At 35.6% G+C, this 26,562-nt stretch overlaps 1 protein-coding gene across 6 annotated transcripts in view; it reads right to left on the bottom strand.

Moving 5' to 3' along the window:
* Positions 1 to 561: 561 nt before the first annotated feature.
* The window catches only part of LOC128227606 (alpha-1,3-mannosyl-glycoprotein 4-beta-N-acetylglucosaminyltransferase B-like), a 51,537-nt gene continuing 25,536 nt past the window's right edge, over positions 562 to 26,562 (bottom strand). For all 6 annotated transcript variants that reach the window (XM_052938301.1, XM_052938300.1, XM_052938303.1 and 3 more), the window contains 12 exons: positions 25,205 to 25,370; positions 18,806 to 18,972; positions 18,420 to 18,553; positions 17,527 to 17,576; positions 14,146 to 14,259; positions 13,821 to 13,896; positions 10,910 to 11,024; positions 9,939 to 10,069; positions 7,483 to 7,590; positions 6,780 to 6,973; positions 6,324 to 6,546; positions 562 to 5,545 (listed from right to left, as the gene is read on the bottom strand). In XM_052938301.1, the coding sequence (XP_052794261.1) occupies positions 5,516 to 5,545; positions 6,324 to 6,546; positions 6,780 to 6,973; positions 7,483 to 7,590; positions 9,939 to 10,069; positions 10,910 to 11,024; positions 13,821 to 13,896; positions 14,146 to 14,259; positions 17,527 to 17,576; positions 18,420 to 18,553; positions 18,806 to 18,972; positions 25,205 to 25,370 (1,508 nt within the window). In that variant the 3' untranslated portion in view covers positions 562 to 5,515. The remainder of the gene's footprint in view (positions 5,546 to 6,323; positions 6,547 to 6,779; positions 6,974 to 7,482; positions 7,591 to 9,938; positions 10,070 to 10,909; positions 11,025 to 13,820; positions 13,897 to 14,145; positions 14,260 to 17,526; positions 17,577 to 18,419; positions 18,554 to 18,805; positions 18,973 to 25,204; positions 25,371 to 26,562) is intronic.

The raw sequence follows: 26,562 nt of genomic DNA, 5'->3' as shown, positions 1-26,562 counted from the left end.
ACTGTTTTCTTTCAATGTATTTAAAACATTTCAGAGATATTCAAAAATTCATCTCAAGCCCTAACTTAATGGTATTTAACTCAATCAGTGTGTAAAACCCAGAAGGAAACACAATGTACGGATCGAAAGCACAAGAACCATCATGAACAGATGCAGGCATGTTGATGGTTGGGACTGGCGAAACAGGGTGAAATATTAGAAAGATCTCATTGGTTGGAGTTGGGCTTTGACCAATCAGCAGTTTCATTCCATGCTTGCAATCACATGAGGCCCCCTTGAAAAACTGATTAGATTTACATACATCTGAAAAGTCCCTCTGATGTCTTGAAATTCAGATTTTTAGAACCCTTGATGCAGATTGGTCATAGCAGATAACCCCTATTGAAATTGGGGCCATATGGTTAAAGGTTAAGGTCATGGCCATCTACTAGAAAAATAATAGGCACATATTAAACAGGATGTTAGTGTATTATTGTATTATGCCACGTCTGTTACACCTAAAATAAACAACAATACCATATCCAGACTTGTTGTTTAACACAGCTAAGATAACTATTCATAAACAGTTCAAATATTTATTACATGTTTAATATCAAACAAATGAGAGGTCAAGAGTTTATTATGACTAGCTCTTCCATCACAGATCAAAATAATATCAAAAACGGTTATAGTAAATGTAATATGTGGAGTATATAGGCTGCAACATAAACCCCAAGGTAGGCTCTGCTCTTTAATGGCCCTACCAAAGCTATGACAACCGACAGTCAACCCGACATGCACTTAACCTGCCTTATTGAAATGAAACAATGAATGCTACAGGGACAAGCCCATTCCCAAATCCATACTCCTCACAATCCCGCACATTCCACAGATTAAACAGGATGTTAGTGTATTGTTTGAGATTCTGAAGCAGTTCCTGAATCTTGAGTTTTGACCAAGGTTTGGTTACATTACGTAGTGAGTCTGATGTGATAAACAGAAGGCAGGAAACATTAACATTTGTGCCAAGTGATTTGAAAGTACTAACAAGATTAGTCTGCTTTCTCAACCGAACAAGGAGCATAACATAACAATTATTCCACATCGCTATACATGTGCATGTTTTAAATCAAGATTAGCATTGGTTTCTAGTTTCTTACTTGTAAATAGATATATGGTATCCAATATGGCTGCAATACTATGTGTGTGTATATATCGATTTTAAATGTTGTATAAGTAATGTGTATTATTATTTTTTGTGGGCTGTAGTCTCTTATAACTCATACACTGAGTGGCAATGCATGTGTTAAGGTATATTTATTATGTGATATATATCTTTTGTTTTGATGAGACTTTAATAAACTATCAAAATCAAAATAAATGCGTGTAACATCTGTCCAAATTTTATGCGAGTACCTTGTTATTGAGGTTTTTCATGCATTAATTTTACAGACTATCAAGGGCATAACATGTCGGTTACCAAGCCAAAGTTATGGGCCATGTGCATTTGTCAATCGCAACCTGTACGAATGTGAATATCTTGAATGAATGCTTTGTTTAGTAATGGCCAAGTAAAAATGAGACATTTTCCTTCATAACATTGATGAGCCACAGGCAGACCGCATGAGAGTTGACCTCTTAACATGACCTTGATATCTGATGGTTGCCTGTATTATATGCAATGTATGAAACCACAATAAATTAGTGTCCCAATTTCAATGTTTAAATGGCAATGTTATGTGTATTCATTATTGTAGGCTAAAATCTTGGAATACTGCTGCCTAAAATGCAGGTGTTTTTTAACGCAAAACCTCTGCAAGTTCCACATTTGTTGGAATTCAGGGCAACATGTATTTTTTTAAGGTTCTATGAACAACAACAAGTCTGTAAGTATATTTGTATTAAATTCTTATCAAACAACTTTACAGACAAAACCATTTCTACAATTTTTAACAAGTCAATGATAAAACCACAAAAATATTGCAATAAAAACGGTTTCAAACTGGAACAAAAATTCAAAACACAAAATAAACATTAATTATTGTCACCTTAAATTTAATACTTAATAAACTCACACACAATCTGAAACAATTGAAGTCTTGCTCCTTATTTAATAAAAGGACAACAATATGTAGTGTAAAATTCATTATTAATTGTAAGTCGCTAATAACTAAAAGTAATGGGATCCTGTGGGTAAAACTATTAAAAGAGGAGTTTATAATGCAATACAAATCTACAAACGATAAAATACCATTTACAAAACATATGACTGAAATGTTGCTAATTCCTATAATACATATTTCTGACTAGGTACTAATGAACACCTCGATGTAAGATCACTAAACAATTTGTAGACAATAAACGGGGAAACATTTATCAAAACTAAAATTGCAAAATTGAAGTTACAAAACAACACAAGAGCATACAATTTAGCACCAGTGTTTTAACAACAATGTAACAGAACATATTACAGGTCTTGCACACACACATGTACATGTATCATCAATACTTGACCATTTATAGGATTTAATTCACGTGGGAGTAAAGGGACATATGTATAATAGGACTCGTCATAAACTTTTTTGATTAAAGTGTAAGATGGTGACATTTCATACATTAACATACAATTTTTCATTTCTGTATGCCATTGAAGCAAATGAAGAGTAAAATATGTGGTCTTGTATCCCAATAGAAAAAGACTTATAGTTAATATATATGGTCTTGTATCCAAATGGAAAAACATATAGTTAATATATATGGTCTTGTATCCAAATGGAAAAACATATAGATAATATATATGGTCATGTATCCCAAATAGCAAAATGGAGGGGAAAATATACTGACTTGTGTTAATCTTATCTTCGGTCAAATCATTGACCTAATTTTCTGTTTAAAATTCAGTTGGTCACTCTTTAAGCACTAAACACCACATAAATGTATACTAAAAATCACAATATACAGGCTATCAAACAAATAGCACAAAAAACAAGTCAAGGAAGAAAGGATATTATTTACATGTAAGATGTGATTTGGGTACAAATAGCATGCAGTGCATTTGCCATTAGTTTCATTTTTAACTTCATGTAGAGAAAGGCCTATTAATGTCTTCAATGTCCAGATCTGGAAGCTGGACCTGTCAATATCACCCACCTAACAAGACTTTATGTATAGATTATAGTTCATGCATTACTAATTTATTCAAATTTATTTCATGCAGCAACAGCAACCCCTTGAATAAGTTCATTTAATTTGTAACACATGAACTATTAATGCCTTTTGTTTTGTATATCATTGAAAGTTGGGTAAGTAGATAATTAAAATATCTTCCCACGGTCAATTAAACAACTCCACTAAAATCATGTCACATTTAATATTAACTAAAATAAAGTGCAAGAATATTGGCTCTGATATTCTATTCATGCTTTTCTCCCCCAACACAGAAAACTAGTGCTTCTATCACAAAATGTCAAAAAAACTGTCATGTGACAAACGACATGCTCCTTGTCCATGCTCCATTGGGGAACATTATAAAGGCAGTACGTTTATCACAATCCACATTTTACCAGAAATACAAGCAAATGCTTCAAGATATTTGAAAAAATTTCACAGCTGAACTCTATTCCTGACAACGTCCCACAATAATTAATGAAATGGATTATGATTATTCTAATTATGCATAAAAAATTATGACAAATAAAGGAAGGCACATGACAAATTCAACATACTTATGCACAATTAAAGTATAAACTTGGGTCATAACCAGGGGCCATATTCACAAACATCTTCAATCTGAGTTTGAGACCCCGGCACAAATAACAGAACTGTTAAATATTTCAAAACATCTATAACATTACAAACTTTGACAAAAGACATGTGCCTGATTGTTGAACAGATTTTTTGTGACAGATGCAGCTCTTATGGCCATATTTGCTCCTCTTATATTTTATAGCATTTTTATTACAAAATTTTTGCTTTTCCTAGCCATTGTCTCAAACTCATGTTGTTACTGAATACAGGCCCAAGACAAATCTCTCAACGCTTACTGTAACAGGAGAAAACTCGCACACATGGATGAGATTGTCAAATAGAATCTCAACTAACCACTGGTGACTATGGGAATGTAGCAGACTAGACAATAAGCTTGTCAATTGGCAAGTATTAAACAGGAGTTAAAGAATACATGTATACTTCACTGCAAATCATAAAACATGTAATAGTTTATACATTCAGTTACTAATGCAATTGGAATAAATATTTAAACCGGGGTTAGACAAAAGAATGTTGAAATATATGAAGACCAGATACGAGACTTTATTTATTAAATAAACTAAATAATACCAAAATACCACCTAATTCATACCCTTATTATTATTATAAAGGTAATTATACATGATAATTATGTGTAATACTGACCTATAATTCTTTAAAGGTTGTTTTTGTACCTCATTTCATACCTCATATGAATTGTTTACATACATTTTAAAAACAAACAAAGATGAAATATGATGAAAGTGAAGGTCATCACAACCTTTGTCATTTTCAAATCTCAAAAAGTTCTGAACAAGTTTTTTATTGATATTAGACATTTGGACGAAAAAAATTATGTCAATCAATAAAGGTTGATTTTCCGAACTTTGTTCAAGTTAACAACATTGTTAATGTCCTTCATGTTAACTTTCAAATCTTTACTAAGTCAACAATGTCACATTATTCGGCAAATATCAATTAAAATCTTATATAATTTTAAATCTGATATAATAATCTCTCAATTGGAGAGTTTATCTATATAATTACTTTAATTAGTAATATTTTATACAGTGAATCAATCAAGCAAAGTAAAATAAATTAGCAGTATATTACTCATTAGGAATACAGACAGAGGGTAATTTCATACAGTGGTCAATAAAAAAGAATGAGGACCCTACAAAAGTGACTGGAGTAGAGATCACAAAGGAAGAGAGACACTTTCTTCTGTCTGAGGTATAACAAACATTCCAACTATAGTATAACCCAGTAAAATAATAATTGATACAAAACATATATGTAAATGTACAATTAAAACTTCAGACAAAAATAGTCTTAAACAGACAGGTATAATGATAAAGGACAAATACAAACACCTATAAATCTGTGTAATCTGTTGAAGATGCCAGGCTATGGCATAATTCAAACATTATGCAATGCAAAGTCCATTTCATAATTACATATAAGCCTTATACATGTCCTGATATTTTTGGATTGGTACATACTTTCCAAAGCACTAGCTTCATGTTTATAAACTGAATTGATGGGTTATGGATCGGTGTTTTACAATTCCCACAGCACTAAAACACTCAATTGTGAAGTGCTATGCTCCAATGAATGTGAATCTCTTTTAATACAACTATCATGATTTAAATGAGTTCACAACACATTGTCTCCATGCCAGTAAGCCATGTGGGTGGTGTAGAGTATAGTGAGCCAGTGTTCTAGGTTAGCAGAGACCATGCCAGGAAATATTGCAGCATCCCGTGGATCACTCCCCGCCCGGCCTGCGTCAGCTCTCCTTACGCTCTACTATGTGTATCTGGAATAAACACTCAAACAGGTACATGTTTGTTCACCAGGGCCAGTATTCAATATTGAACTTTCATTATCCTTAGATGTGCCTATGTGATTCCATTCAGCCAATTGGTCACCTATATATCAAGGCCAATAAAAAAACTTAGTTTCTACTCTAAATTTAAGTTCAATCTAAGATGCTTATTTACTAGTATTATACAATTACTTTAATAATTATCATTAATGATCATTAAAAATGCTGAATAAGTTAATAAACGACAAATTATACTACAATAAATTTATAAATTTGTCTATAAGAGTAATAGCAATGAATATGGCCCTTGCAGTTAAGACAGAGCTGGATTCTTTCATCAAAGTCATATTAACAAGCCCATTCACTGACGGCCATGATTTTTGATGAGTTTGTGATTTGTTTATAATACTAGTTTGTTTCCATGAAACTCTACTTTACCTATGAAGCTTGATTACAAAATCAAACATCTTCCATTTGTCACAGTGGATCAAGGTGCATAACTCAACGATTATTTTAGCCAAATCTATGGGACTTGCAACACAAGTGCATATTATTATAATAGTGAACATAAGTTTAAATGTCTGAGTTGTGACAGAGGTTAAACATTGTGCACAATTTGGCCACTAACAATGACACCTATGACATCAAGGCTATAACAAGCCTTCAATCATTTTCTTTGTACAAAAACCAAACTAAAATGTGACACCGAAGGTTTTTTTTACCCATACAAATGGACCAAATTTAGTATATAGGTATAAATCTAGCATACCTCACTAAGAACGACCCAGTTCTCCAGGTCTCGCTGCACCTTGAGCCGAAGCTTCTTCACCTTGCCAGTCTGCGGGGGAATAGTCCCGTTTGCAATCCCATCCGCGTCAAACTCCCCAACCTTCTTATACGTATCCTCCGGCGTGCCCTCCACATACACCTCCACATTTGTGTCCATGAACTTGTCTTCCTTGTGCTGCTCATTGCCGCTCCGAAACAGGAAACTGAAATGTTCAAGTAAATTGTATTGAAATTGGTTTGAATTTGATCAGGCACCACCATTGTTAGGTGAGTAAGAACTGAAAATATGTAAGTAAATAAATGTGTTTAATTGTGTTCTGTCATTCAATGAATTCCTATTCCCTGATAAATTTCATGTACCAAAATATCAGAACATTTGTTAGGAAGGCACTTTCAGGAATATTTAGTTTTTATAAGCTAATATTTTTTGCTATACCTTTCTAATTCTACAGCAACATCAAACTGTATCTCAAAGTGGTCTCCCTTAACAGGAGTCAGGCCCCAGAAAATATCCTCGCCAATGTATGCTTTTTTACACAGGTATTTCTGGTAGGCCTTAATGTTGGTGTACACTAAAGCGCTCGGGTTCACATGGGCTCTATATATGGCCTGCTTTCCAAAGTCTCGATCCTAAAATAAAGAAATTGTTCAAAAATGCCATATATTTTTTTTAATTGCATTTACACTAGAGAAGGGCTTCCAAAAACCGGCAATTCACTGGTCTGGACCAATTTTGACCATGACAGACCAATTTCAGTTTCAAAATGTGTAAAAAAATTGTTCCAAATTATTTTAATAATTTCGGTCCAGCAGAAATATTTAATATATTTAGTGACTAGAGCTTTAGCGCTTGGGTTTACAGGGGCTCTATTTATGGTCTGCTTTTAAAAGTCTCAATCCTAGAAAAAGAATTTGTTGAAAAACGCCATATGTTTTTTGTATTAGGTTTACAATGAACAAAGAAATTTTCTATACACAGCCTACATGCATAAAACTGCACTTCGCTAAACTTAGTGTTAGAACCAATAGAATCATTTAAAATTTCTCATACTTAAAGACCTTTATCTAGCTAAATCTTCTATAAAGTAAGTGCAACACAGATATGTGTATTATTAAAAGTTTCACCAAGAGCCACTCACCTTTAGTTTCTGTGTTTTACCCTTGAGGGAAGACTGTGTGCCGACATGTTGAAACAGGGATGGTTTGAATCTCTTCCGCACCTCCATAATCATACGCTGACAGTGTTTCTGTAAAATAGAGAACAGTTTATCACGCAAATGAAGATAATTGTGTTTTGGGCTGAAACAGTTATTATTGGTCATTAAGAGCTATGCTTAAAATGTGTTTTCCCCCATTTTTTGTGAATGGTGCCCTTAGAATTATGATAATAACGACAAAATGCAGAAAACCGTGAAATTACCATAGGATATTTCAAACAAAGAAATAAAGTAAAGCCTTTTTTATTCTCTTGGGTTTAGTATTTGATGAGCCTAAGAATGCATTAAGCTTGTACTAGTTGTTATAAAGAAGTAAAAAAATAAATGACATGGATTGTGAATTTTGAGTCCAATTTCTGTAAAATAAATATATTTTCTGAAATTGTGAATGGGCTATTGAAGAAGCAACTATCAAAGAAAACAAGAGCTGTCGTAAGACAGCGCACTTGACTACGCCGCTTTGACTTAGAATTGAATGCAATAACGATTTGAATGCAATAACGATGTTATATGTGCCTGTCAAAAGCATCAAAACAATGAAATTAAAAAGTGAACAAGAATCGCGATGTGACAAAACCAGATTTTTAATGATTGGCAGAAGAGATTCAGTTACAACTGCTTTCTTCTATTGTTTGTAACAGTGACCTTGACCCTAAGGGCCCCAAACACAATCCCATGGAAGTTCTCCATTAACTCTTCCTACATATCAAGTTTGGTCATAGTATGTCAACCATAACTAAAACAGTAATTAATCTATTTTAAGTAACAGTGACCTTGACCCTAGGGGGCCAAAAGGCAATCCAATGAAAGCTCTGCATAAACTTGTCCTATTTACCAAGTTTGGTCACACTATGTCAACCCTTACTTGAGTTATTCAGTACTAACCATATTTCTTTTTTAGCAACAGTGACCTTGACCTAGACCGTAACTCTCGGGGCCCAAAACACAATCTCAGGAAAGGTCTCTATAAACTCTTCCTATATAAGAAGTTTGGTCACAATATGTAGACCCTTACTTAAGTTATTCAATACCAATCCTTTTTCTATTAATAGTAAACTTGACCTTGATCCTAGGGGCCTCAAATGCATTCCCATTAAAGGTCTCCATAAACTCTTTGTATATACCAAGTTTGGTCTCTTTATGTCAAACCTAGCTAAAAAAAATTGATGCCTAAGGTGACTTTGACGCTGCCCTCCCACCAGCCCGCCCGAACAATAACACAAGTCATTCAAATAACTTGTTTTCCCTTTATAAAAATGTGCCTGTCAAAAGAAATAAAAATAAAAATAAAAAATAAAAAAAATCAATCAAGAACCATAATTTGTATTCAGGGTTAAAATAGAGTTATGTGACCTTATTGTACGATGGTCATCATTAATTGTGCGAAGTATTAAGTGCATTGAATGAAGGGTATATAAGTTTTTTTATTAAAATCCCAACTTGCCCTAAAACTTTAACCTGCCCTAAAACTTTAACCTAAGTCAATCAGGAGCCATAACTTGTATAAAGGATAATATGGAGTTATATAACCTCATTTGGTGATGGTCTTGAACAATTGTGTGAAGTATTAAGTCAATTGAATGAAGGGTAAAGAAGTTTATCAATATCCCAACCTGCCCTGAAACTTTAACCTATGTTCCATAGTCAATCAGGGGCCATAATTTGTATAAAAGATAATACGGAGTTATCTAACCTCATTATGTGATGGCCCTGAACAACTGTGTGAAGTATTAAGTCAATTGAATGAAGGGTATTAGATTTATAATCCCAACTTGCCCTAAAACTTTAACCGGACCCAGACGCGACGCCGGCGCTGGGGCGAGTAATATAGCCCTCCTTATTCTTTGAATAGTCGAGCTAATAAAAATGACAGATGTACTACACATGTTGCCAATATAAAACTGTTGAAAAATCTTTAGATAAATGTTGTCAATACTTAATTATTGTTTTAAGATTGTGATTTTCTGTCTTCTTCAAATTGAGTCAGGAAAAGAAGAGGGTTTGATCGCTATGATATTATCTCTCCCGCTAGACGTTTTCCAATGTGCCCATGGTACATAATTCACATATTCACATATTTAACCTATGTCATTATAAAATTCTTACCCCCTCCCCCACCCCCAAAAAATGTGTAACATGTCTAATTTACCCACTGCATCGTTTATATTTCTTTTGTGTAACCTAACATAGTTCTTGATTTAAAAGAAGTCAGCAGGTGTGCTGGAAACATAATGGGAGCTGATATGATGTTTAGATTGGTATAAGCTTCAAGTTTCAATCCTTCGTTTCAATCCTTAATTAGGCATTGTCTATGTCCCACAAACAGACAAAATACGACTGTGTTTGACAGAAACAAATACGGTAATTAGATTGCTTACCTTGTCCTTTTCGGGACTGCATACTTTTACACTGAGGAAGTGGTCTAGTAACCAGTCTATAGGTTTATCCCTGTGGAACATGAGGAAAAACTCCACAATAACGGGGATCTGGGACGACTTGAACAACTTGCCTGAAATAATGAGATATTTCCATAAAAACTTTTAAGAGATATGTATGTGCCTAAAACTAACTAAAAAGGCCAAAATAATGTAAACAAATAACTATGACCTTTCTCATGTTAATGAATGTAATTCCCCATCTTAATGTTTCACAGGCAATCATCGATTCATTTGCTACCGTAATATATATATATATACAAAAAATATTGAGTATATCTTTTTTTAATTCGTATTTTCATGTTAAACATTTACCAGTGTTCAATTTATGTTAAATTAATAGCTTACAGTAAGTAGCAAATTATAACACTGAATGGTGTTGCTGTTTTTTGCATCATATAATGGTAAATTAATAAGGTAGTTTCTCATTTATATTTCTGTAATTACATGGTAAATTTATTTCTTCATTTATGATTGTATGTCAACATGATATCCATGTTAGGCATTTCATGAAAGACACTCGGCAATATTGTATAAAAACATATTTGGTATCCATTTACTCAGTATTTAATTACTTTGCTGATATTAATACATCCTCATAAATTTTAAAGAAAGAGTTTTCAATTAATTGTAAATGGAAATTGGAGTGAATCAAAGAAATTATTTAAGTGCAATATAACGCTACATTCAAAATAAACAGCATGACAATTTTGAAATATCATATTCATGGTATGCCTGTAAAAGTTCATCAAGTAACTGAAGGAGTTGAGTAATCACGCAATATTACCGAACATTTGATCTGGAGGTTATCAAGTTCTACCTATAAAGCTAAGGGCATATAACTCCGGCAAAAATCATTGTGAAAAATAAAGCCCAACACTCTGCTAACACTTTTCCCAGACGGCAGTCCTTACCAATAAATCCAAGGGCAGAGAACTCCAGCAGTATCCAGTCATTATTCTTCTGTTGGTCAGCGTATGTCTTCATGATCGAGAAATATCCGGGCTTGGCTACTACATCATCTTCAAGCTGAACCGGGAAATAAACGTTTTTAATTTCACTAAAAGCTTTTTTATGAATGTAATTCACGCTTCCCAATCAAGTGAAAATGACTTTAGAAACGAGTGAGTATCTTGTTTCATTATATTAAGAGTTATTTAAATTCTATAGTGAATAAAGAATATGTATCATTTTACCAAGGTAACAAACAAATTATTATTTTCAGAATATTTAATTTGCTGAAGAAATGAAATGGGGTTTTTTACCTTACGCTACCATTTTAGTAAATAAAACGAAAATACATCTCATTTTTTAACTATTCCCATTTTAATAAACTGTACTCAATAAAGGAATCAAAAGACAGATATATCATAAATACCAGAAATAAACATTTGGATGAATAACAATAAGTTTCCGAAACATTGATATTTGGTGAAATATACCAATCAGGATAAGAAAATGGAAAAGAGAACACCCAATATTGTTAGAAGGGTCTCAACATTAAATTCACATTACAGATATTGAGCCTCAAAGTTGCATGGAAAGTAGGTTTGATTTCTAGTCAAAATTCTTTGTTTCCTTAAGACACTATAAGAAAACAATCATCAACAGTCACAGTAAAATTAAAGCCTTAACGGGATTCAACATTTAGTGTTACTAAAACTGGTGATACAGTGAGTGAAAGAAAGCATACAATAGTTGTGAGAATTGACATGGCATCAAATCACCCTCATATAATATTCGTAACTGTCAAGTCCAATGTAAAGATTTGCTCGTCACATGATATTCTCTGGACAATGACATGCGGATAGATCTGGATATAGTATATCATTTTGTGAAGTCGGTAACTTTCAAGGGAGGCCTTAATCTTATTTAGCGCCACATCAAATTCATAAAACATCATATAAAACAGTAAGAACTAAGACTAATACAACAGAAAAACAACAGGTATAACAAGAATATATAACAAAAGAACTTAAAATTCAACTACCATGCAAACAATAAATGGCAAAAATAAAACGAGGAAGCAGCTATGTCAGTGCAAATGGAGTTACCACTATTAGGTACATCACTGAAATCATAAAATATGATTTGGGTCAAAAAGCTACATACAAACAGCACACCAAACGAAAGAATATTGAATACATGTATTGCCATACCAACTTTTAGTTCTATTAATTTGCTTATTTCTTAACTTAGTTACAAATAAACAACCAATCGCCACAAGCAGGTAATGGGCCCAAATATTGTACATGTGCACACATGGGTTTCGCTCAAATTATTTACCCTATATATTATCTATTGACAAGGAATAGAACACCAATTGCGCACATGTTAGTTGGCATAGGATAATAGTTCTTGTAAAGTACCTCTATCAACCAACAGACAAATATTATACGCTGTAAATAATTAGTATAAATTATTCACATTGCATGCACATTTCTAACTATTGCATTCTAAACGAAAGCACAATACACCAATTTTTTAAGCACTTTTAATTTGTCAAAGTCGCCATTTTAAGCATGGGCAGTCATCAGCCAATGAAATTGCTTGATGTTCTTAAAAAAACATTGGCCGAAAAATCCCAAAACAAATCTTGTCGGGTGACTTTTGCCAATTTTAGTAGTGAATTTCATTCCAAAATAATGTATTAAGTTAAAACTTATGACACTCCATTGAACTGGATATTTATTTGTGAACAGCATTGCACACAGCATGATCTTAGTAAGGTAAATTCATATTTTGGGTTTTTTGCGAACACATCTCCAAATGCAGAAATATATTTATTTTGATGAATGTCCCTCGAACATGAATGATTTCACAGTACATTGTTTACTTCACTTTTTTGAGAAATGCAAAATGCATGTTCAACCTCTTGTCAATAGATTATATATTCTATATAATAGGGTAAAAAACTCGAGATAAACATCTGTGTATGTGGATATTATCTCTGGCAACATATGTACCAAGCTTTATTTGAATATCTTGAATGGCTTCTGAATCATGGCTAGTATCGCCAAAGCTAACAAGACAATAACACAAAAACTATGACCATAAAAACATACAGGTGCCTTTGAAAAATAGACAAGCTAATTGTTGTTTCTGACGTTATGGCCAAAGTTTTCATTTGCATCCACTGCATTGCATACTGGTCTTTGAAAATCAGACAAGCTTATTATGAAAAAAACTTTTTCTTCCTACTGTGAGGCCATAAATGAAGCAGATCATGAACTTTGATGCAGTGATTAAAACAAGCACAAGTCTGTGAAATGGAAAACCTGGCTTGCTAAAACAATTTGAGTCACACATGTAAAGCAAACATAATGTTTCGAGGTATGGCAATATTGAACTGAAACAAAAGCAGCCATGCTGGTTTTAATTACAATCAAAGCTAGAAATGGAATGTCCATGCTGCTGTTAAGAAAAGGTATCCAAAAGTAATAAACACAATTGATTCTTTGTATAGTTTAATGTTAAACAGTATTATTTTTGTCAGTGTTATTATATTTTTTTATTATAATATATAGAATCTTAAGCAGGAAGGCAGAACATAGCTGTAGTCATCACTATAGTCACAATGACTTTCTATCATTGCATATATCCGATTCAATATGTAAATATTTCATGCACACGAGAAAATAGACAATACTATGTTTGTATGCAAAAGCATTTGACAACAACTTAAACTATTAAAACACAATCACATTTTCTCCTGTGACTATATGTATTCATTTTGGTGGAAGCAGACAACCAACAGCAAGCACATGGGTACAGTTAAAGTAAGGAATCTTCAAACAGACATTAACAAAGAAATACTGAACTGACCTGCACATAGTAGAAACCCCGTGTCCTGGCATACAGCATCAAGAATGTGAAGTCAAGGTTCTGTTTTGTACGCCATCTTGAATGAAAAGAGTATCTTAAAAGGTTTTTGAGAAATAATATACTGGAAATGACAAGACATACTTTAAACCTAATGAATAAGTGTGAATAAGTGGAAAAAGATTGATATGTTTGTAAACAAAAATAAAACTTTGATTTTATGTCAGCATAGCCAAAATATAAGGCTAGAAGTATAAAAAATATATCCTGAGAGTATAGAATGTACAGTTTATTGCCTGCTAAATGCATAAGTATATGGTTTGCATACTTGACCCTCTCCTTGGTGTCCCCGAAAGTCAGTTTGAGATTGTCAAGGTCGGGGTAGTACTCAGATGGGGGAGATATCACCTCTAGAAGACCACTGGCCATACTGTCAGAAAAACTGCAATAAACCATAAATGGACTATTTACAACAAAACATTATCAGGCAAACAGAATAATGCAATGTTGGTCCATTTTTCTGGGTTAATCCAAGGGCATATAACTTAATAAATACTTAGCCTAAGCAATGTCTGACCAATTGGTTTACTTCCTTTGTAATAGCCACAAGCTTACAAATGATGATGACAGAAGTACAGAAGGATCCAGGCATCTAGTATATACTAGTATATACTATTTTGTTTAAAAAAACCTCAGGTTGACTTAGTAAACCCGAAATTAGATTGCTGTTGTACACAATTGTTTTAAGTATCCAGTCCTTAAACAACTCTTGTTGGCCTTAAATGTATTGATAAATTACTGGCATGAGCATATCAATTGACACACAGTCTGAGACAGAGAGAAATGGTAATGGATACGGAATGGAGGAAAATGACTTAAATAAATGATATAGCCATGACAACTGGTTATTCAATGATGTTGCAGGTATAAAGTTACACCTGACAAAAGCATTGGCGCATTATAACAGAAATTGTGTCAATCTGAGTGTTGGAGTGCCAAATAATTTAAAAACTTGACCTTGTATGACAAAGATATGAATCTGGTACAAACTATTATCAGTAAGGCTTATATAGCAAAACATACTAAGTTCAGAAGGTTGCTGTGACCTTGATCTTTAAGGTAGAAACACAGGTATTATGTTTGACACATCCTAATGCTATGGTAGTCACTTCTGCTTAGTAATTTTAAAAGCTGACCATGAATGAGAAAGATTTGGCCTGGAAAAGATCGAGATGGATGGATGTGACGCACACATATATTGCTCCAAAACATTTTACTACTACAGCATTCTTTTGATGTTATTCCAACACATGTTGTTGTTTTTTCTTGCATCTGTTACAGTAATATGATGGGCTGTCTGGAAAGTTTTATTTCAAACTTTCGTTTACAGAGAAAAAAAGTTATAAAACGATCTTCAGAAAACTTCAGCAAATGAAGATGAATATGTTGCAGATATTTTCTTAAAGCGTCGGAGCATACAAATGATGGATAAATTGGAAGTACATGTACATTATAGCGACTACGGTACATGCATAGCCCATTACACCATGTCACAGTACATGTCATACTGGCACAGGTATAGCCCATTACACCATGTCACAGTACATGTCATACTGGCACAGGTATAGCCCATTTCACCACGTCACAATGCATGGCATACTGGCACATGTATAGCCCATTACACCATGTCACAGTACATGGCATACTGGCACATGCATAGCCCATTACACCATGTCACAGTACATGTCACACTGGCACATGCATAGCCCATTACACCATGTCACAGTGCATGTCACACTGGCACATGTATAGCCCATTACACCATGTCACAGTGCATGGCATACTGGCACATGCATAGCCCATTACACCATGTCACAGTGCATGGCATACTGGCACATGCATAGCCCATTACACCATGTCAAAGTGCATGTCATACTGGCACATGTATAGCCCATTACACCATGTCACAGTAGTACATGTCATACTGGCACATGCATAGCCCACTACACCATGTCACAGTGCATGTCATACTGGCACATGTATAGCCCATTACACCATGTCACAGTAGTACATGTCATACTGGCACATGTATAGCCCATTACACCATGTCACACTGCATGTCATACTGGCACATGTATAGCCCATTACATGATGTCACAGTACATGGCATACTGGCACATGCATAGCCCATTACACCATGTCACAGTACATGGCATACTGGCACATGCATAGCCCATTACACCATGTCACAGTACATGTCATACTGGCACAGGTATAGCCCATTACACCATGTCACAGTACATGTCATACTGGCACAGGTATAGCCCATTTCACCACGTCACAATGCATGGCTTACTGGCACATGTATAGCCCATTACACCATGTAACAGTACATGGCATACTGGCACATGCATAGCCCATTACACCATGTCACAGTACATGTCACACTGGCACATGCATAGCCCATTACACCATGTCACAGTGCATGTCATACTGGCACATGCATAGCCCATTACACCATGTCACAGTACATGTCATACTGGCACATGCATAGCCCATTACACCATGTCACAGTACATGTCATACTGGCACATGCATAGCCCATTACACCATGTCACAGTACATGTCATACTGGCACATGTATAGCCCATTACACCATGTCACAGTACATGTCATACTGGCACATGTATAGCCCATAACATCATGTCATAGTACATGTCATACTGGCACATGTATAGCCCATAACATCATGTCATAGTACATGTCATACTGGCACATGCATAGCCCATTACACCATGTCACAGTACATGTCATACTGGCACATGTATAGCCCATTACACCATGTCACAGTACATGTCATACTGGCACATGTATAGCCCATTACACCATGTCACAGTACATGTCATACTGGCACATGCATAGCCCATTACACCATGTCACAGTACATGGCATACTGGCACATGTATAGCCCATTACACCATGTCACAGTACATGGCATACTGGCACATGTATAGCCCATTACACCATGTCACAGTACATGGCATACTGGCACATGTATAGCCCATTACACCATGTCACAGTACATGTCATACTGGCACATGCATAGCCCATTACACCATGTCACAGTACATGTCATACTGGCACATGTATAGCCCATTACACCATGTCACAGTACATGTCATACTGGCACATGTATAGCCCATTACACCATGTCACAGTACATGTCATACTGGCACTTGCATAGTCCATTACACCATGTCACAGTACATGTCATACTGGCACATGTATAGCCCATTACACCATGTCACAGTACATGTCATACTGGCACATGTATAGCCCATTACACCATGTCACAGTACATGTCATACTGGCACATGTATAGCCCATTACACCATGTCACAGTACATGTCACACTGGCACATGTATAGCCCATTACACCATGTCACAGTACATGGCATACTGGCACATGTATAGCCCATTACACCATGTCATAGTACATGTCATACTGGCACATGTATGGCCCATTTACTGAATGTCACAGTTCATGTTATTTTTCAACTTACAGGACTTAAACAATATAGTTATTTTTTCTTATTCAATGTTTAGACCATATTAATTTCATTAACCCAATAAAATTTCTAGCTCTATCATGATATTTCATGGGTTTTTTTTATTTCCAGAGTTGTCTGAATGATGCCAATATACTCACTCTTTCTTCAGACTATCACCAACTTCCTCCGCATAGGCTTTGTCCCAGGGCTGAAAGGTGATAAGGGGAATTAAAAATGTATACTCTGAATATCAATTTCAATGATGTTGTACCTGTGTGAATGATTTAAAATATGCAATAAACAAATTGATTAAGTAAAACACTTGATATGATATCACTGTTAAATGCCTTCTTGATATTCTTTCATGGGAGTAACCAAACTGTTATCTTAGTGTTACTGATAAGAGATAGTTCAATAAAAAAAAGCATACCATGCATTTTTGTATGAGGATGTACTTCAAATATTTGTTTAAAGCGTTATGGTATTTGAATGCCTAAAAGAGCTGTCAGCTTAATCTATTCATATATGATAATGTACACAAAAGAAAAGCCTATTTTTTTTTCAAATGAATTATTACATCCTTGTGCGTTGCTTAACTTCCTGCTCTTATCTGACCAACCATACAGTACCCCATAAACTACAGCTTATCTCAAAATAAAAGACTACCACAAACATAAGGAGTGTAATTTATTAGCTTCAACATTTTTTTAGTTCATTTAGCAAAGTTGATTAAGAAATAGTTTACTTTTTTAAGTATTTTCCGAAAACATTTCATTGCAATATTGGGCCCATTGTTCAGGACTTTATTAACATTTAACAACGCTGTTAATGTGATCTTTGTATACTTTCAAATCTTTTAGAAATTTGATGGATACACTTTTGATCTGCTGTAATTTTATGAAGATTTGAGACAACTGTCATAGCTGTACTTCTTTATATTTGAATATGTGACCACAGTATCAAATTGTTTAGTTTTAGTTTTCAACAAAAGTTTAACAATCGACCCAATGTCTCTCAACAGTTTCTTCATATAATGCAGCCAATCACTGACCTCAGCTACAAATACAATGATAAGGCACATCTGTTGTTCCTCCTTGGTCATTCCTGTAATCAGCGAGCTCACCGTCTGGGTCAGGTACGAGACTTTCTCCCGGCGGATCGTGGGGATGCCAAGCACAAGGGACGCTGAAAGTTTGCAAGTTTTTCATTAGCCTTTTTTCTCTTCATTTCTTCATTTTTTATCCCTCGATTCGGCAGGGAATAAAAATAAGACCCTTCAATCTAACATTTAATATGTAAGCAAAGACTTGATTTAATGAAGTCAGTGTTTGACTTTTGGAAAGATATAAATGGATTTATCGTGCGTGAAAATTACATTTGAAACACATTTGTATTCATATGCAACCATTATTTCAACACATGATACACCAAACATACCTCCAAACCTGTTCCTTGAGAGTTTATAGACTGGTTTCAGGCTCTCTGGGTGTCCAGTGAGGTGAGGCAGGTAGGTGAAGATGCTAGGAAGGTGCAGGGAACTAAGTTCATCACTGAAGTTCTGACCCTTCTCACGCATGATGTGGGAAAACTCCCCCATGTCACTGCTGTCAACAAGAGAAAGCATCCATATTCATTATTTACAAAATTTAGAATAGAATGGTATTCTTGTTTGTGTGAAACTGACAGAATGGAATCGACAGTGAATTGAGACAATATGTTTTGCATTACCTAAGAAGCAATATATATAAGAGAGGTGAAACTATGATTGTGTAAGGCTATTTCCAGGTTTTCTAGCTAAGCTCACTATACTAGTATATTAAAACCTGTTTTAAAAGGTTAATTCTATACAGAGGTGGATAAATTAATTATTCAGTAATTAAAAGTTGAAAATAAATATTATTTCCATAGTATCTAGTTCAAAATAAGCAACAAATTGCAAGCGTGTTGTTTGGAATTTAGATAATGGATATCTGTTTACATTAGAAACTAATCAGTGCCTGCCTAATGAAAAAGCATTATCACTTGGCAAATCTTCTCCCATACTGACGGCAAACCAGTATTTCAGCTGTGGCCATTCCATTTCAGTAATGAGACGTTGTGTATATACATCCTGATAAAGGGATTAGTTGAATATTGAAAATATACCAAGCCTTATGCCAACAATATTATGGGTAACCTAATGGCATTTCAGTGGGAAATAATGCACCAGCTAACGTTTGCCTGTCAATTTTCCTCCATTAATAAATATGAAGATTACAGCATTCAGTCACATTTCAGTCCTATGGGAAGGATATTTCATAGCACAAAAACACTTCAAATGCAACAGCAGTCTGCGCTATCAACATTTTGACAACTTATTAGTTTAATTGAAACACTGAACTTGTTTGAAAGAGGTGGCAATTCTGATGTTTTCCGGAAAAATATCTCACCAATAGTATGTGTCTCGAGGCTAATGCTTCCAAAAATGTACAGAATTTACGATAACATGTTGCAATTCTCCTTGACATTTAAAACCCTAAGGATTATTGTTTCCCAATAATTTAGCAATTTGGTATGTTCATTTATTTTATGCATTTTCTATACAGTATATTTGCAGCGAAAGCCTTGCAAAAGAAATTTCTCTCTCCTAAAGGATTAACATGATGATGCACATTGTACACCCTTAGAAAAAACACAAGGACATTTGATCATGATGTATTTCACTTGATATAAACTTCTGAATGTTTGGAGTTATGTTGGAATTTTTAAGATCAAAGATAAAGTAACACAAGTTAAACAATAGCTCCACATGCCAGTGCAAAGGTTAATAAGTCAAGCTAATTCAAGCTAACAGGCTTCAACTGTATAAAATTAAGGATATGGGCAAGGAAAGTTGCACAGATAGCTGCTCAAAGGTCAATGGAAGTGGTAACCAATATGTTAACAAGAGATGTTTGTCAAACATTATGCCCCCCCCCTGAGCGCCATGTTGTCAGGATTATATGGACAATTGAATGAAATATGCATGGACCGTAATGACAGCTGATTTGTTGCCGTTAAGGCAGTTTTAAGAATATGACCATTAAAGTGTGAGGATAGAGTGTGTTATGACCATGACCTTTGACTCTATGAACTCAAAATCCAGAGTCATCAGCAGGTCACCAGAAACCTAAATGTCAAGTTTGAGGGCCATGGGTGCAGGCATTGTCAAGTTATCACACAGACAAGTTTTTTTCGTTCGAGGTCACTGTGACCTTGACCTTTGACCCAATGACCCCTTAAATCATAAGGGGTCATCTACAAGTCAGATGCAACTCCAAGTCAAGTTTGAAGGCCATGGGTTCAGGCATTGTTGAGTTATCACTCGGACAACCTTTTACCATTCAAGATCACTGTGACCTTGACCTTTGGCTCTATGAATCCTAAAATCAATAAGGGTGATCTACTGATCAGGCTTAACATCCATGTCAAGTTTGATGATCATAGGTTCAGGCATTGTTGAGATATCAGTGGGAGAAGATTTGCTAACTTTTTTGCGTTAAAGGTTACTGTGACATTGACCTTGGCCTGATGACCCCCAAAGACGATAGGGGTCATCTACTGGTCAGGCCCAACCTCCATGTCAAGTTTGAGGGACATGGGTGCAGGCATTGTTGAGTTATCACTCGGACAACCTTTTATCATTCAAGGTCACTGTGACCTTGACCTTTGGCCCAATGACCCCTAAAATCAATAGGGACCATCTTCTGGCCAGGCCCAGCCTCCAAGTCAAGTTTGAGGGCCATGGGTGCAGGCATTGTCGAGTTATCACTCGGATAACCTTTTACCATTCCAGGTCACTGTGACCTTGACCTTTAGCCCAATGACCCCTAAAATCAGTAGGGACCATCTTCTGGCCAGGCCCAACCTCCAAGTCAAGTTTGAGGGCCATGGGTGCAGGCATTGTCGAGTTATCACTCGGACAAACTTTTACCATTCCAGGTCACTGTGACCTTGACCTTTGGCCAGATGACCCCCAAAAACCATAGGGGTCATCTCCTGGTCAGGCCAATCCTCCAAGTCAAGTTTGAGGGCCATGGGTGCAGGCATTGTCGAGTTATCACTCGGACAACCTTTTATCATTCAAGGTGACTGTGACCTTGACCTTTGGCCAGAAGACCCCCAAAAACAAAAGGGGTCATGTACTGGTCAGGCCCAATTCCAAGTCAAGTTTGAGGGCCATGGGTGCAGGCATTGTCAAGTTATCACAAGGAAAACCTTTAACCATTCAAGGTGACTGTGACCTTGACCTTTGGCCCGATGACCCCCAAAAACAATAGGGGTCTTCTACTGGTCTGGCCCAACCTCCAATTCAATTATGAGGGCCATGGGTGCAGGCATTGTCGAATTATCACTCTGACAACCTTTTACCATTCAAGGTGACTGTGACCTTGACCTTTGGCCCGATGACCCCCAAAAACAATAGGGGTCATCTACTGGTCAGGCCCAACCTCCAATTCAATTATGAGGGCCATGGGTGCCGGCATTGTTGAGTTATCACTCGGACAACCTTTTACCATTCAAGGTCACTGTGAACTTGACCTTTGACCCGATGAGCCCCAAAAACAATAGGGTTCAGCTACTGGTCAGGCCCAACCTCCAAGTCAAGTTTGAGGGCCATGGGTGCAGGCATTGTCAAGTTATCACTCGGACGACCTTTTACCATTCAAGGTCACTGTGACCTTGACCTTTGGCCTGATGACCCCCCAAAACAATAGGGGTCATCTACTGGTCAGGCCCAACCTCCATGTCAAGTTTGAGGGCCATGGGTGCAGGCATTGTTGAGTTATCACTCGGACAAGCTTTAAAATTATTTTACCATTAAAGGTCACTGTGACCTTGACCTTTGACCCGATGACCCCCAAAATCAATACGGGTCATCTACTGATCAGGCCCAACCTTCATGTGAAGTTTGATGACTATATGTCCCGGAATTGTTGAGTTATCACTCGGACAAGCTTTGGTCTACCGACGGACGGACGGACCGACCGACCGACCGACCGACATGCCTGTGCAAAGCAATATCCCTCTTCTTCGAAGGGGGGCATAATAATAATAATATCACAATGGTAAAATGAGGCAAAACATTTTAGTTATTAATCATTTAAAATAAGCAATTAAGACTTGATCAACTGGAACATTTTGGCCAAGTTTGAACATAATCTAACCCATCACTTCCAACATATGGTTTTGATATGGTTTCAGACAAAACATGATTTGACCCAGTGACCTTAATTTTTATTACCTGTGACCCAACTTCAAATTTGTCCAAGAGTTCATCAAGGAAAACATTATGATAAAGTGTTATGAATATTTGATAAAATATTTTGCCTATAGTGTGTTCCAAAGATTTTCTATGATTTGACCTAGTGACCTAGCTTTTGACCCTGTGTGACCAACGGTCTAGATTTATCAAGGAAAACATTCTGACCAAGTTTGAACATTATCTGACCAAACCTCTCCAAGATATGGTAAAAAATGTGAAAAACAGAATGACAGAAAACTCCAAAACAATATACCCCTCCTGATACCTTCCGTTCAGCATGGGATAAAACTGTTTTGAAAGAAGACCATAACTTTGGTCAATCTAGTGGCCTTCATATTTGATCTAAAAAAATAATAGGGGTCTGCGGTAGGAATCTAAAGGGGATGACCAACTTCTCCAGGAAGTTTGAGGATATAGGTTCAAGCATTCTCTTTATATTGATCAGACCAGGTTTTGATGTTCTAGGTCATTGTCCCCTTTGACCTGCTGACTTCAAATCAATAGGGGTCATCTGCAGGTTATTAGCAACCTTCATACCAAGTTTGAGGACCTTATTAGGCCCATACACATTTTGAGCAAATTTGGTGATGATTTGACAATACTTCTGAAGGAATTGATTAGACAACCACTTTACTCTTGTGGGACTAAAGAAATATGGCTGCTTATTGAACTTGTCTGAGATATAATGCCCATACACCAAAATTGGTGATAATAGGAAAATCTTTAAAAAGAAATAGATTTTTAGGTAATTTCTATAATTAAAGGGCAATAACTCTCAAGTGAATTGAGCAATATGGCTGGTTATGAAATTTGTCTGAGATAATATGCCCATTCACATTCTGAGCAAATTTGGTAATGATTTGACAAATGCTTCTAAAGGACAAGACCACTTTTAGGTTATTTCTATAATTAAAAGGTGATGTCAAAGGGACAAAAGATATATTGGTGCTTATCAAACTTGTCTCAGATATTATGTCCATACACATTCTGACCAAATTTGAAAATAATAGGAAAAATCCTAAGTAATATCGGTAGATTTTGTAGGTAATTTCCATAATAAAAGGGCAATAACTCTCAACTGACTTGAGCAATATGGCTGGTTATGGAATAAGAAAAGTATGCACTTTCTGACCAAATTTTGGAATGAATGGACAAAGGTTTCTTAAATTATTGATCGACAAAGACTGATTCTAGGTACTTTTAATAATTAAAGGGTGATTACTCTAAAGTGACTAAAGCAAAATGGCTTGTTATCGAACTTGTTCAAGATATTATGCCCATACACATTCTGACCAGGGCTTCTAAAATTTTGGAACCTCAATCGGTCCGGACCCGGCCACAATCGGTCTGGACGCGGCGACCCCTTCCCCCCCAAAAAAGGCCTGTTCAAAAGTCTGATTATTTAGAAATGTCACACATTTTCGCGATGTCTTTTCTGTCCATATTTTTTCCCGATATCGCAATTCCCAACAGGTAACTAGAGCCGCATACCCGATTCAGATAGTCATTGATTCAAGTATAATTCAAATTAGATTCTCATCCAGTTCTGCGGCGTTTCTAATAAGAACGACTGCGATTGTAAATAACTGTGGCTGTCGGAAAGCGGTCAGACGACAAAATGTGAAAAAGTATTATGATTTATTTGCTTAATGCATCTTCAGTGGGTCAGTATTCAACTGATCCTCTTCAATAATAATATATATCTAGATTTGTAATCGGGCCTTCAAGCTGATATCAACAATGATTTTTTCATTACTGCGAATTAAAATGACGTAAGCGGCGAACTAAGCTTTCAGACTATGTAGTTAATCAAGCATGTCGCTGTTGATACTATATATGACTTGGTTCGGATTAACAATGACATATGCGATTTAAAAGAACAATTTAAATTTAACAGTTTGGTAATCAACAAACAGATATATCATGTAATGATCGACGACGACGACATAGCATATTCACACTTAATCAGGATAGCTGCAGGCACACAATTAACACATAGTTTGTTTAATTGTGATCAGTGTACCGTAAAAAGCAGCTGGTCGCATTAGTCACATGGTAACTAAGACACTTTTATGACCTATTGGGGGTAGTTTTCAACGACCCATGAATATTTGTGTATTACAATTTCTGCAACTTTTACTGGCCTAGTCGTTTTTGACCGAAATAAAAAAAAATGAAAAAATTTCGGACCAATTTTTTTTTTACACTTTTTGAAACTGAAATCGGTCTGGCTTGGTGAACATCGGTCCAGACCAGGAAATTGCCGGTTTTTAGAAGCCCTGATTCTGACCCTATTTGGTGATGATTTGAAAATTGCTTCTAAAGTTATTCATCAGACAACATACTGGATGCCGCCCACCTACCAATAAAAAATAGGGTTGGAACCAGAACCACAATTTATTTTATCTTATAGAGTAATCTGCTAAGCCAAAACTGTTGTTCTCAGTTCATTAAAGAGACAGTGCAAAAGTTCATCTGATTTTCTCAGTTTATCAAGGAGACAGTGCAAAAGCTCATATTTGATAAACTTCCTTATATATTGCATTGCATACCTGTTGTTGCCAGTAATGTTATTGGTTACGAGGCCGACAAGGAAGTTGAACTGACTACGGAGCATCTGGAGGTCGGTCAGTCTTTGTCGACTGGTCTGCTCCGCCTGCTGGAGCCGCTCCTGCATCTCAATGTACCGGTCCTCCACCAGCCCCGCATACTGACCATCTAGGGATAGAGGGGAGGGAATGACCAATGGTCAAATCGATAAGTAGATGATTGTATTATACAAACCAGTATATACATAATATGTAGTATGAGGTAGCTTTTATCATAGCTTTTATCGTAGAAGGCATGTAAGGTGGACAGAAAAGTTTGAAGTCTATTCTATGTTTAAAAAAAAGTCTACATAAAACCCACCATCTTCCCATGTGTGTGTCCATATAAAGCAGGTGGGACTACGATAGGCTTTGCAAAGACTTAAACACATTTCTCTGTAGATATGGGCTGTATTAGTAATCACCATAATTATATACAATCTTAAAATCTTTGACCCTGAAGATCAAATGATCTTCAAATGATCGTTACCATAACTGACCACTTGAAAATATTTTATCAACTCTTATCATTTCATATTCACAATTAGAATATTTATCAATATATGTGTAGTTCATTTCATTATGTATGTGTAAGAGAACACTAAATGGCCAAAAATGTTACCTCAAACTCTGACTAAAGCCTCATATGTCAGGTGGTGATTTATTATACTCTTTTTTTATACATAATGCAAAATAATTCATTACAGTAAATTACCATTTATTGTTATATTTTGTTGATATATTTTGTAGTGTTTTTTTCGTTAATTACCAAAGTGAAAAGAAAACTTAATGAAAACATTCAAATTCATCTGCTTGATAAATGTTGTTACAACACATTTCAACTGAATGAAGTGGTTGCTCATAAAAAAAACAGGTTCGTTTTTTGAAGCTTTTCGGAATAAAAGCGAAAGAAAAACAACTTAGCATGTGGCATAGAATATAGAGTTTAACAACATTAAATTTTAATTATATTTATGGAAATTAGAGTAAAATCAAACTTGCATAAAATATTATGTTAATTTAAATCTCACATTGTCTGAGATTGCTTGCTGGTGGTGTTCAAAACTACCACAAGAACCAGCAACACCTGAATAATGCATTTTAATTAGAAATCTCTCTTGTATTCATGGCAATTTCTGTATCTTTCTTATTGATCTAAGAGATGTGAAACTCACCAGAAGCTTATATGGCCTATAAAAAGCATTAGTTGTTTTGGCTTTAATCATGTGGTTATTAGACTGAAAACAAAAGAAGGCCATGTAAACAGTTTTCTACTATTATATTACAGGATTTAATCTCAACAAAGGTGTTACGATTAGTAT

This window comes from Mya arenaria, chromosome 3 (genome assembly GCF_026914265.1).
Source record: "Mya arenaria isolate MELC-2E11 chromosome 3, ASM2691426v1".
Taxonomy (NCBI): Eukaryota; Metazoa; Mollusca; class Bivalvia; order Myida; family Myidae; genus Mya; species Mya arenaria.
Note: the sequence above shows the minus strand (reverse complement) of the source record. Positions and strands in the feature narration are given on the sequence as shown.